Source organism: Bos indicus x Bos taurus, chromosome 8 (genome assembly GCF_003369695.1).
Source record: "Bos indicus x Bos taurus breed Angus x Brahman F1 hybrid chromosome 8, Bos_hybrid_MaternalHap_v2.0, whole genome shotgun sequence".
Taxonomy (NCBI): Eukaryota; Metazoa; Chordata; class Mammalia; order Artiodactyla; family Bovidae; genus Bos; species Bos indicus x Bos taurus.
Window position 1 is genome coordinate 109,853,593 of NC_040083.1, and position 13,089 is coordinate 109,866,681.

Below are 13,089 nucleotides of genomic sequence, written 5' to 3' on the forward strand. Positions count from 1 at the left end.
TGTTTAGTGACTTCCAAACGGCACAGAATCACCTGCGTGACCGGGTCTGGGCTAAAGAAGGGCAATTCCCATTTTACAGGTGTATTGACTGAGGACAAAAGCGTACCACTCAGGTCTAGAACCAGGACTCCTTTTCCCTCCACACTGTGGTGCCGAGCCCTCCTGTGGGCTGTTTGGAGCTTCCTTTGAGGAACTCGGCTGTGAGACTTCTAGAAAAAGGAGCTGCCACATTACGACTAAATCTCACTTTTCCCGCACTGGGATGGACTCAGGTACGTGTGTGCAAGTATTTCTTAAGATGAGTGCTCAGATGACAGGAAGCCAAGCAGAGACGGTCCTTCCTGACCACCGACCTGCCCATCCCTTGGTGAGAAGCAGAGGTGGGGGCCCAGGCCTACTTGTAGCCCAGGCTTCTGCCTCCCTGAGCCCCAGGCCTCCAGCGGATGCGATCCCGTCGCCTCCACCACCGTCGTCTCAGGAGCTGACGGGGTAGCGGTGGAGGGCCCAGTTCGGGGTCTGGAAGGACAGGAGGGCGCAGAGGACCTGGGCCGGTCGCTCGGCTGTCCTGCGGCCACACGAGCGGCCTGGACCACCCCAGAGTCCCCACCCCCACAGAGGCCTCGGGGTGAGCGTTGGACTGAGCAATGGAGTGTCGCTCTGCAGGCCCAGGGTGGGGGTGGGTTTCTGAAGGACCGCTGGACACCAGCGAGGAAAGGAGATAGATGGTGGGTGGGCATCGGAAGAGACCAGAGAGCCCCTCTCCCCTCCAAAGCAGGAGCCCCACCCATGACAGACAGGCAGGACGAGCTCAGCGGGAACCCCAAGCTTTATTGGCTCAAAGTTCTCCTCAGGAGCCTGGTCGGCTGGGACTGGACGTTCCAGGGTGGGCACTCCCGGGCCTGAGCTAGGAGAAGGGAGGGGGAAAAAATGAGAATTTTAGGTCACATGGAGGGTTTCTGGAGTATGATCCCTGACAGGGTTAAAGGTGAGTAGTTCTGAAACTACTTTCAAAGACATGCTGTTTGATCAGTAAATATTTATAGAACCAGATGATAATGAAACATTTATCAAATGCCCACTATGTGTCAGGCACCGTGTGCTGCGCTTCTCACCAGTTAAAAAACAACACACCAGTAACTAGAGCCACCATCAAAAATGAGGCACGATAAAATGAAACTTTCCATGCACTGCTGGCAGAAAAACACAGCTGGCGGAGAACAGGTGACCGGTCCACCTTCATCTTTGACAAGGAAGCCACTGCCAGCCCCACCCCATGCCCCGTCCTCCGCACGACGGCCTCAAAGCGACATTACCTCCAGGTTCCCTCTGGCCTTCCGAAGGACCTTGTGTGTCACGACCACTGAGGAGAGAGGAGAGAACGGGGCGATCAGACACGGATGCCCCGCGAGACGGTGCACCAGCCAGGGCAGGGAGGAGGCCTCGAGGAGAGAACGGGGCAATTAGACACGGATGCCCCGCGAGACAGCGCACCAGCCAGGGCAGGGAGAAGGCCTCGAGGAAAGAACAGGGTGATCAGACACGGATGCCCCGCAAGACGGCGTACCAGCCAGGGCAGGGAGGAGGCCTCGAGGAGAGAACGGGGCGATCAGACACGGATGCCCCGCGAGATGGCATACCAGCCAAGGGCAGGGAGGAGGCCTCGAGGAGAGAACGGGGCGATCAGACACGGATGCCCTGCAAGACGGCGTACCAGCCAAGGGCAGGGAGGAGGCCTCCAGCTGCAAGAGGCTCAGGCCTGTGGACAGTCCCGCAGCGTCCAGACCCAGAGGTGTCTACCTCATCACACACCCAGGACCAAGTGACCTGTCAGAGAGGGTGGGCCAGAGACCCCTCCTCAAGTCTAAGCCACCAGCTCTGTGATGCCAGAAGGCAGGGCATGTGACACCACGTTGCAGATGAAACTGAGGCCCAGCAGGGCCAGGGGGACCCCCGAGCCCACCTCTGCGGGCTGGGCCGCGGTGTGGGGAGGGAAGAGGCCTGCGCCCGTCTTGGAGCCCTCATCCCCCGGAAAAGCCACTCTGGGAATGGGAAGTGCCCGCTCCAAGCAAACGCAGGTGTGCAGGCCAGGGCCAGGCGGGAGGGCAGTGCAGTCCCGGGGTGGGCGCCTGACCACAGGGAGGACGGACGGACGGACACGGGGCAGCTCCCTGTGCCGGCAGCATGCTCCACTTGGAGAAGCGGCTGGGGCGGGACCACCTTGCAGTTCCCTGGGCTCCATGGCTGCGGGCAGAGGCCCAGCATGTGGCAACCCATGGGCAGGTGGAGGGCCCACCTCGGGGCACAGCTGTAAAGGAAGACAGCTTCTCCCCACAGCCCCTGTCTGTCCCCCAGATGCCAGGAGAAGGGGGAAGGCTACCGCTGACGGAGTCGGGCTGGATCAGGACACGCCCTCAACGGGCCTCTGAGATGGCCAGGGACTACATCTACGCCAGGGGAGGACACACAGTCTTCTGGACTGGGTCCTTGGCCAGTGAGGCTGAGACCAACTCCCTGCTGGCTTATTCCGAAGAGGTGCCATGCAGTGGCCTCGAGAAAATACTTATTTTTTACCTCACAAAAGCTTCCATCTGGAGGTAATGGAGTCTGCACACACTCTGTGACATGGGGCGGGCACAGATGCTGTGGCCTTGTTTTTAACTGGATGCAGTGAATCTCAGAGGTGCCCGCTGCCACCTGTGCCACCGCAGCCCCATGCCGCAGGGCAGAAGTTCTTAACTTGGGTCCAGGGTCATGCTTCCGGGCATCCTAAATCCCCGGAAACCATGTCCAAATCCGTGTGTACACAGTTGTGTGCATCTTTCTGGGGAGAGACAGCACCTCTCCTGAGATTCGCCAAGGGGCCTGGGACCCAGAGAAGAGTAAGTATCGTGGCACTAAAAGTATCAAAAGAGTCACGTCTCACCTGGCCCAAGTCTGAAGGGGCCCCCGCATCTGAACAGCACCGCCCACCTTCCGAGCAAGAACCCCCACTGAGCCGAGAAGCCCGAAGGGCAGAGTGGGGAACGGCTGGCCCCAGGCAGAGGCGTGCCTAGAGCCCAGGTCTGCCTGACGGCACTGGACCCCTTCCCCCAAAGACCCCAGCCTCAGTGGCGTCTAGCGGCGACAGGCGGTCTGTCAGCTGCGACCTCAGTCAGCACCCCGAGAGGCTCCTGCCCACTAGAGGCGGGACGTGGAGTGGGCAGCCCCAGACCACACGGGAGGCTCTCGCAGTCACTCTGTCTGTCCCCTCCTTTCCCGGCAGATTCTGAGCAGAGCTGGCGTGTCCACCTTGACCCAAGCGGGGTTAGGGAGAGGTGGGGACATTTCCCCAGCTTCCACCTAGTCCCTGAGAGCTGGAGCAGCCCTGGGAGAGGCCGGCGGGCCTGGGGTCCTGGGGGGACTCACAAGCGTGGCCAAGCCGCCCGCTCGCTGTACAACCTTGGGCAGGCCCTCCCTGCAGCTGAGACGGACTCTGGGTCAGGCCATGGGGAGAAATACGGAGATGGTGACGCCGTCCTAGCAGGGGAGATGCTACGACACATCGGAGGTTACTGGTTTGCCACCACCTCCATGCACAGAGCTCAGTCTGACCTCGTGGAATAAAGGAGCCAAAGAACTAACGCTGATGGAGCATCTCTTCTGTCCCAGGAAGATGTACAAGAGAGCGGAGACGTCACTCCCGTCCCTTACAGGTGAGAAAACAGGGGCACTTCTTTATGAAGTTGTGATGAGAACCCAGGCCCATCCAGCCAGTCTGAGTCCCCTGGAATTACCGTCTCCAGTTAGAGGTGAGGACTCTACAGCTTGGAGAGCTAAAGTCATTTATTCCCGGTCTTGCAGGAAAGGGGCGATCTGAGCTACGGCTCCCCGACCCAGGCCTCGGCGCTGGGTTCTGGGCCCTGGGTCCGCCACAGTGACTCAGCCATCTGAACCCACTTCCGGAACTTGCTCTCCTGGAGGCAGGGTTCACTTCCTGTGCCTGGGACTGCCTGGGGCAACAGCCACAGGGCTCTGCTGGCTGTGAACCCCAGTGTTCCCTGGACTCAGGGCTGCACAAAGCGCGCTCCCTCTTCCTCCGGCTACAGGCACCTGACCCAGCCAAACGGCCCGCCGCCACCGCAGACACAGCCTCGGTGGCACTGCCCCCACGCGGACCCCCTCCCAGTGCCCCTCTTCTCTACAAGGGACTTGATCTCCTAGGCCAGAGCCCCACAGACATCCGCCAGTCTGCCAGGGCTACCTCCCTACTAGCTTTCAACACCATCCTCGCCCCTCCACGGCCCTGTACAGCCCCCAAAGGGGCCTCCCCACCTCCCAGCCGTTCTGTGCTCAGCCACGGGGACCTAACACACGAGGGACCCTGTGGTCGTTGATGCTTCTGCCTGGGTCTGGCCCACAAGGCCCCTTGTAAGTTAAGGATGTTGACAGGCCACCAGCCCACGGTCCAGCGGGGGCTGTGCCATCCAGAGGCTCTCGGAGGACCCCGGGTGAAAGATGCAAGGGAACCCAAATGAAGGAGGCGTCAGGACAACCCAGGGCCGGGTTTAGTCCGCCCAGAGGTAGGGCCCAGACATGGCAGCCACCCCACCGCCACTCACACTGGTCAAAGATGACCTTCTCCTGGTTCTTGCTCAGTTGCAACAGCTTCAGGGTGTTATGCAACTTCTTTTCTTGTTCAAACAGTTTTTTGTGGAGTTTGCTGATCTCTGCCTTCAGTTCTCCCATCTAAAGAGAAGGGGATTTAGAAAAAAAAAAAAGAACAAAGAATAGAAACGTCAGATCATATAGGAAGAATTGCAAAACCATATAAAAAGCACTCAACCTTCCAAACAAAGGTATTTGAGTAAAAGCTAGAAGCCACGTGCTGCCAGCCAGATGGAGGCAAGCGTGCAGGCACAGCGGCCTCAGGACCGCTGGCGGAGCTGCAAGCCGGGGCAGCCCAGGGTGCACCCAGGCCCCCGAGACACAGCAGATGTTAGGATGCACTTAACCCTCTGACCAGTGAGTCTACGCTTGGACATACACCCCCAAGGAGGGGCGGTGCAGCCCCAAGCAGATGCCTTGGCTCCAGGATGTTCACCTCAGCACTGTTCAGGGCAGGACGAAATAAACAACCTGGTTTGTTTCGATAGGGATTTAGGTAACTTAATTATGGTACTTATATACAATGGAGCAATTTCGCAGCTATTAGAAATGATGTTGTAGGACTTCATTTACTGACATTGAGAGATGATGGTAATTAGTGACAGAAGAGCCCAGAACAGCTCCTGTGTGCCAGGGCACGCCAGTTTCACAAAATTGAACGCATATATCTCTATCCATAGGCGTGTATATCAAGACGTCTAAACCATCTGACAACAGAGACACCGTGAAAATGGTTACAGTGTTCCATTGCTGAGAGATGGGATTTGGAATATTTTGTTTTTCGTTTTTTTAATTTATCAGAATTGAGTTTTTCCCCCCCAAAACTATAATGCTGGTTTATTTTTAATGCTTACATCTTACAAAGAGGATATAAAGATACTATTAGGGGAGCCTGCTTTGATTTTTTCAGAGACGGGGAGAGAGTAGACGGTGACGAGCCCACAGCCCCCAGGCCCCTAAAGTGGAATATGCGCCCGTGGTGACTCTCTCGGGCCTCCCTGATGGCACCAGAGGTAAAGAACCCGCCTGCAATGCGGGAGACGTGACGAGACCAGGGTTCGAGCCCTGGGTCGGGAAGATCCTCTGGAGGCAGGCAAGGCAAGCCACTCCAGTATTCTTGCCTGGAGAATCCCACGGACAGAGGGGCCTGGCGGGCTACAGTCCAAGGGGTCGCAGAGAGTCGGACACGACTTAAGAGGCTTAGCACGACGCACGCAGCAGCCCTCCTGCCTAGCCTCCACGGAACTGGTGCGTGGGGTGACGCGCACTCGCTTCCTCATGAAACACCAGGACTGTAAGCTGCCTGGCACCGGCCACCCTGTGCGCCACTGAAACACCTCTGCTGCCGACTTACGGAGAACCGCTTTAGTTTGTCCCCAAACTTTTTTAGGCTCTTATAATCAGTTATGTGATTTAATTTTTAAGTAAACTTATGAAATATGTGTATGAAAAGACAGAACCGGTTGAAAGAAAACCTGCATATGTTTCAGAGAAGACCTGATAAAGGCAAGTCACTAAAAAAACCCACATTGCTGCCAAATTAGCTGTGGGTGAGTCAACTCTAAAAGATGTGGGAGGAACACAGTCTAGAAGAATTCTACATTCAAATTGCTTCCAAGTACCTAAGTTTTTTCTTCATCTTCAAGAAACAGAAATTGGAAGTGACAGACATACATTATGGATGTAGTTTATGAAAAAAAGGAGACGGGGAACTTCAATCAGCAGACCCATATTCAAAGAAGAGGCCCTGGCCCGACATCAAAAGAATGGCAAATGAATGTACATTGCACTGTTTTTAAGTTAAACTGAGATGTTTAAGGTATGTATCATTTTTTGATTCCCTGCTTTAACCTACTTTTAAGATTAACCAATCGTGTCAGCTACAAGGACTTCGACAGTGCTTCCAAAACAGATCCTAATTAAAACACGAGGTTTTCTTTGATTCCTCCTCAAGCTGAGAGCCCGGAGACTTCTGCTCTGGCCGCGGCTTCACAGGCCACACATTCGGGGATAAGGTCACTCTTCACTCGGAGCCCTGGGTCCACATCTGTAAACAGGGATGATGCGTGACCCTCCTGTCACACGGCAGAGGACAGAGACTCAGAGGAGAGGCTCCCTGAAGACAGGGAGGACGGTTACTTGCCTGCCCAACCTTACCTCTCCTTCTCAAGTCAGCTCAGACAGCATCTTCTCCAGGAAGCCCTCTTGAGAAGCTTCCCCACCACAGCCTCAGCTGCTTACTGCTCCTCTGGGTGCCCATCGTGTCCAGGGCTTTCCCTAACATTTCCCACTTCACGGTGGATTGTAACAGGTCATTACTTGTTCGCTTCCCCACCTACACTATAAGCTCCCTGAGGGCAGAACTCAATTCCTCCCTCTGACTCCCCAGCGACTGGCTCAAAGTAGGTGCTGTGAGGCCATATGCCAAGCGGTGGGTTCACCTGCACTCTCAACACACCCTGAACACCCTGAAATCTACCCAGCACTGAAGACAAGGCATTATATACAAGTGTCTGCTGTCTCTCTGAACTAAAAATCTTCATTTTCACAGGACGAAGACGCCAGGGTGAAGACAGCAGGGCTCCAGAGCTCCATTGCTTCCAGATGCTAAGATGATGGAGCAAGTGAGTTTCAGCTCTCGTGGTGATTTAGTCGCTCAGTCGTGACTGACTCTTGCGACCTCATGGACTGTGGCCCACCAGGTTCCTCTGTCCAGAGGATTTTCCAGGCAAGAACACTAGAGTGGGCTGCCATCTCCTCCAGGGGATCTTCCCAACCCAGGGATTGAACCTGCATGTCCTGCATTGCATGCAGATTCTTTACCACTGACCACCAGGGATTCCCTTCAGTTCTTCCTTCTGAAAAACAGGACTAATAATCCTTAACCCTCTGGAGGCTCCTGGAAGGGATAAGACGAGATGCTACTGTACAGCAGAGTCCCTGACCCCCAGCAGGACGGCAACAGAGCCACTCTTCTCGGGGCCACAGTGCTGAGATCAGAGCTGAGACTTAACGAGTGTGCTGCCTGACTTCTCTAACTGTTTTGTTTTTTTTTCCCAGTTGGTTGTTATTCTTTTTTAAAATGAAAAATCTCAAAACATTTACAGAAGTAGAAAGAACAGGAGAATGAACCACTAGATACCCATCCAGCTGCAGCAGCTACAGCTATCAACTAACGGCCAGACTCGTTTCATCTATACCCCTGCCCGTCCTCAGTCTAAAATTATTTTTAAAAACTCAATCCTAGAACCCAATCATGTTTCACCCCAAAATATTTCAGTATACAGCTCTAGAAGAAAAAGATTCTTTTTAAAAAAACCACAATGTCATTATCACATCTAAAACAATGAGCATGACTGCTTAGTATCACCAAACAGATGTTGGTAGATACGTTCCTGATTGCATCACAATTTTTATTATTGTTTTAAAACAACTGACTTGATTCAGCATCCAAATAAACTTCATGTTTTGTATCTGACTGTTATGTCTCCAGTTTCTTTTAATCCAGTGGGTCTCAGAGTTACCAAGAAGCCTCGTAAAGACAGATCACTGGGGCCACCCCCAGACTTCGTGATTCCGTGGGTCTTGGGCGAGGCCTGAAAATCTGCCTTTCTGACCAGGGTCCAGATAGTGTTGGAGGCACGTGATCTGAGAACCGCTGCAACATCTGCAACTTTCACTCTCTCTCCTCTCCCTTTTTTCTTAGGATGAAAAGAGGGTCTAAGCTCATGGTGTACAAATCCTGCCCCAGACCTGGAATCAAGCCATTGCACCAAGGAGTTCTAACTGCCTTTAGGAAAATAAAAGGTACTTAGAAACCAGTTTGGCGCCAGGGGTGCTCCCTGGTACTGGCTTGGACATTTTCAGAGTCTTTTAAAAGTAAAGAAAACTACTAAATTTTTAAAATAGAAAATACATCAGGAGTTCACATATATGCATTTCTCTTCCCTGATAGTAAAAATTTCAACAAAAGTTATTTGTTTTATCCTATGATAAAATACAGTAATTTCAAAACATTAATACAAATATTAACAATATATTTACTAAAAACAGTTTAAATTTTTTGACAGTTCGTTCCTGCTCTTTCAGTATTTCCACTAAGAAAATACAATCAAATCACTGTGTTTGTCATTGAAATGTTACCGCTGTTTGGCCATGTGGCCTCTAGGATCCTAGTTCCCTGACCAGGGATCGAATTTGTGCCCCTTGAAGTGGAAGTTCCAAGTGCGAACCACTGGACCAGCAGGGAATTTGTGAAATGTTTCCTCTTTGAGTGGTTATGCCTTCAATTATGTACAGGAAAGCTGGTTTGTTTTATCTTGAATATTTTAAAATTGCTTTCCCCCCCATTTTAATTTTTATTTATAATTACATAAAGCATTTTATAGAGTTTCAAAGTCAAATTTATGAAACAAGATCAATTCAGAGAAATCTACCTTCTATCCTTGTTCCTCCATCCTCTTCCTTCCCACCCCCATATGTAAACTCTTCTATTCCTGTTTATCCTTTCTCTTAAAAACATTTTTTCAGTCCATACAAATTATGCTTTATTTTCAGCATCTCTTATCAAACTTCAAGAATGAGAGTGATTTTCCTGCCGGGACTGAAAGCATAAATTAAGTCTGGAACTAGACGGTGTGGGTAGCTATTCCCCTGGACAATTCAGTTGATCAGAGTGAACAGTCTTTTATTTTTTACGTTTTAAAAAAAATTATTTTCAATTGGGAAATAATTGCCTTATAATATTATGTTGGCTTCTGCCATACAAAAATGTGACTCAGCCGTAAGTATACATATGTCCCCTCCTTCTCTGCACCCCCCCGCCACCCCACCCCACCAGGCTGTCACAGAGCACCAGGCTGAGCTCCTGTCACAAAGCAACTTCTCACTAGCTATCTGTTTACATATGGTGATGTAAATGTTTCAATGCTACTCTCTCAATTCCTCCCACCCTATAAATATTTTTATAAACAAATATGTGTACATATTTGTATCTCTCCTCACAACTTTCTTAGATAAACTTATACATGTGATATACACTTTCCAGAGCAGTCTTAGGGACTGTCGGAGACGCGAAAGGCAATTTAATGACACTCAGAGAAAACACCAGGTAGTAAAAAAAAAACCACTGGAGCAGCTGATGGGAACCTGGAACCTGCTTCACACGGATTTCACACCAAGAAATAGGCGCCGCACGAAACCCAGGCAGGGACGGAAAAGCGGCTGGAGGCGGCTCAGCACCACGCGGGGGTCTGTGTGCGCCAGCAGCCATCTCGGAGTGTCTCCGAGGGCCTCTTTCTGGCTCTAAAATTCTGTGACGCTAAAGTAAGCATAATCAGTTACCTGAGAAACCTTGGAAATAAGGTGCAAACCTTCACAAGCACTGACCAGTCCCTAGACTAATTTGCACTATAGTGGGGGAGATCAATGTGCCGACAATCTGTGTTTATACACGCGGATACACACACACTCGGAAGAGAAACAAGAAGTGCATCCATCTATTTAACAGACGTTACTCTACTGAGGACAAAAACGCTGTATCAAGGGTGAAATATTTAGCTTAGACACGTGCTTTAAAAATCACATGAGCAAGCACTGGTTTAGAAGGATGAGAGGAAATTATTCATTCATTCAAAAACATGAACAAAATAGACATGGCCCCTCATGGAAAACAGAGACACAGACATTAAACAAGCGTGTAAGTGTGACGCACGGTAAAGGTTAGCATGAAACTGAAGAGGGTGCTGTGACGAACTGATCGGAAGCCTCTCTGACCTTGAAGTAACATTTAAGCTGAGACCTGCTGCTGCTAAGCCGCTTCAGTCGTGTCCGACTCTGTGCGACCCCGTAGACGGCAGCCCACCAGGCTCCCCCGTCCCTGGGATTCTCCAGGCAAGAACATGGAGTGGGTTGCCATTTCCTTCTCCAATGCGGGAAAGTGAAAAGTGAAAGTGAAGTCGCTCAGTCGTGTCCAACTCTTAGTGACCCCATGGACAACAGCCCACCAGGCTCCTCCGTCCATGGGATTTTCCAGGCAAGAGTACTCGAGTGGGGTGCCGTTGCCTTAAGGTGAGAAAAAGCCAGCTGGAGGGAGGGAGCACTTCTGTTTTCTGGGCCTGAGATGGAACAAGCTCGGAGGGTTATGAGGAAAGGCGAGGCCAGTGTGGAGCCGGAGCTCGGTGGGGGTCCCCTCCAACAGGCACCTCCACTCCACACACAGACTTCCTCGCGTGATGACGGGACATGCGCTTCCCCGAGCCCGGCGCACCCAGGTTCCTGCCCAGGATCCCAGGAGGGACGCCCAAGGACAGGCCCAGCAGAACCTTCCGAGCCAAGAGCTGCTTCACTGCTACTTCCCTGGCACGGCTGTGAGCTCTGAGGGCTGTTAGAAGGTAACTAGATAGGTGATGATGTGGAATGCACGTTTCCCTTCTGCCTTCCTGCTGGACTTGGGCCAAAAATTTACAGGTTACATAAAGGAGGGAGTATCTCTCAGACTACCAAGGTGACAGCTTGAACTCTCCCTTAACTGACAGGCCGCTTCTTCCAGGGAGGCTTCTTTGATTACCGGAGTCGGTACTTGCCTGGACCTAATATGACATGGTACTCACACACACTGAAATCACATGGATTCTTTGCAGCCAAAGATGGAGAAGCTCTATACAGTCAGCAAAAACAAGACCAGGACCTGACTGCGACTCAGATCATGAGCTCCTTATTGCCAAATTCAGACTTAAATTGAAGAAAGTGGGGAAAACCACTAGATAATTCAGGTATGATCTAAATCAAATTTCTTATACAGTGGAAGTGACAAATAGATTTAAGGGCCCAGATCTGACAGACAGAGTACCTGATGAACCATGGATGGAGGTTCGTGACATTGTACAGGAGGCAGGGAGCAAGATCATCCCCAAGAAAAAGACATGCAAAAAAGCAAAATGGCTGTCTGAGGAGGCCTTAAAAATAGCTGTGAAAAGAAGAGAAGCGAAAAGCAAAGGAGAAAAGGAAAGATATACCTATTTGAATGCAGAATTACAAAGAACAGCAAGGAGAGATAAGAAAGCCTTCCTCAGTGATCAGTGCAAAGAAATAGAGGAAAACAATAGAATGAGAAAGACTAGAGATCTCTTCAAGATGATCAGAGATACCAAGGGAACACTTCATGCAAAGATGGGCTCGATAAAGGACAGAAATGGTAGGGACCTAACAGAAGCAGAAGATATGAAGAACAGGTGGCAAGAATACACAGAAGAACTATACAAAAAAGATGTTCACGACCAAGATAATCACGATGGTGTGATCACGCACCTAGAGCCAGACATCCAGGAATGTGAAGTCAAGTGGGCCTTAGAAAGCATCACTACGAACAAAGCTAGTGGAGGTGATGGAATTCCAGTTGAGCTATTTCAAATCCTGAAAGATGATGCTGTGAAAGTGCTGCACTCAATATGCCAGCAAATTTGGAAAACTCAGCAGTGGCCACAGGACTGGAAAAGGTCAGTTTTCATTCCAATCCCAAAGAAAGGCAATGCCAAAGAATGCTCAAACTACTGCACAATTGCACTCATCTCCCACACTAGCAAAGTAATGCTCAAAATTCTCCAAGCCAGGCTTCCGCAACACATGAACCATAAACTTCCAGATGTTCAAGCCGGTTTTAGAAAAGGAAGAGGAACCAGAGATCAAATTGCCAACATCCGCTGGATCATCGAAAAAGCAAGAGAGTTCCAGAAAAATATCTATTTCTGCTTTATTGACTATGCCAAAGCCTTTGACTGTGTGGATCACAATAGACTGGAAAATTCTGAAAGAGATAGGAATACCAGACCACCTGACCTGCCTCTTGAGAAATCTGTATGCAGGTCAGGAAGCAACAGTTAGAACTGGACATGGAACAACAGACTGGTTCCAAATAGGAAAAGGAGCACGTCAAGGCTGTATACTGTCACCCTGTTTATTTAACTTATATGCAGAGTACATCATGAGAAACGCTGGACTGGAGGAAGCACAAGCTGGAATTAAGATTGCCGGGAGAAATATCAACAACCTCAGATATGCAGATGACACCACCCTTATGGCAGAAAGTGAAGAGAACTAAAGAACCTCTTGATGAAAGTGAAAGAGGAGAGTGAAAAAGTTGGCTTAAAGCTCAACATTCAGAAAACAAAGATCATGGCATCCGGTCCCATCACTTCATGGGAAATAGATGGGGAAACAGTGGCTGATTTTATTTTCTTGGGCTCAAAAATCACTGCAGGTGGTGACTGCAGCCATGAAATTAAAAGACGCTTCCTCCTTGGAAGGAAAGTTATGACCAACCTAGACAGCATATTAAAAAGCAGAGACATTACTTTGCCAACAAAGGTCCGTCTAGTTAGGGCTATGGTTTTTCCAGTGGTCATGTATGGATGTGAGAGTTGGACCGTAAAGAAAGCTGAATGCCGA

At 50.6% G+C, this 13,089-nt stretch overlaps 1 protein-coding gene across 7 annotated transcripts in view; it reads right to left on the bottom strand.

Moving 5' to 3' along the window:
* Positions 1-808: 808 nt before the first annotated feature.
* The window catches only part of CDK5RAP2 (CDK5 regulatory subunit associated protein 2), a 183,241-nt gene continuing 170,960 nt past the window's right edge, over positions 809-13,089 (bottom strand). For 5 of the 7 annotated variants that reach the window (XM_027550655.1, XM_027550658.1, XM_027550656.1 and 2 more), the window contains 3 exons: positions 4,599-4,725; positions 1,314-1,360; positions 809-899 (listed from right to left, as the gene is read on the bottom strand). In XM_027550655.1, the coding sequence (XP_027406456.1) occupies positions 828-899; positions 1,314-1,360; positions 4,599-4,725 (246 nt within the window). In that variant the 3' untranslated portion in view covers positions 809-827. Of the gene's footprint in view, positions 905-1,313; positions 1,361-4,598; positions 4,726-13,089 lie in introns of all 7 variants that reach the window. The other 2 variants (XM_027550654.1, XM_027550657.1) reach the window with 1 other exon arrangement.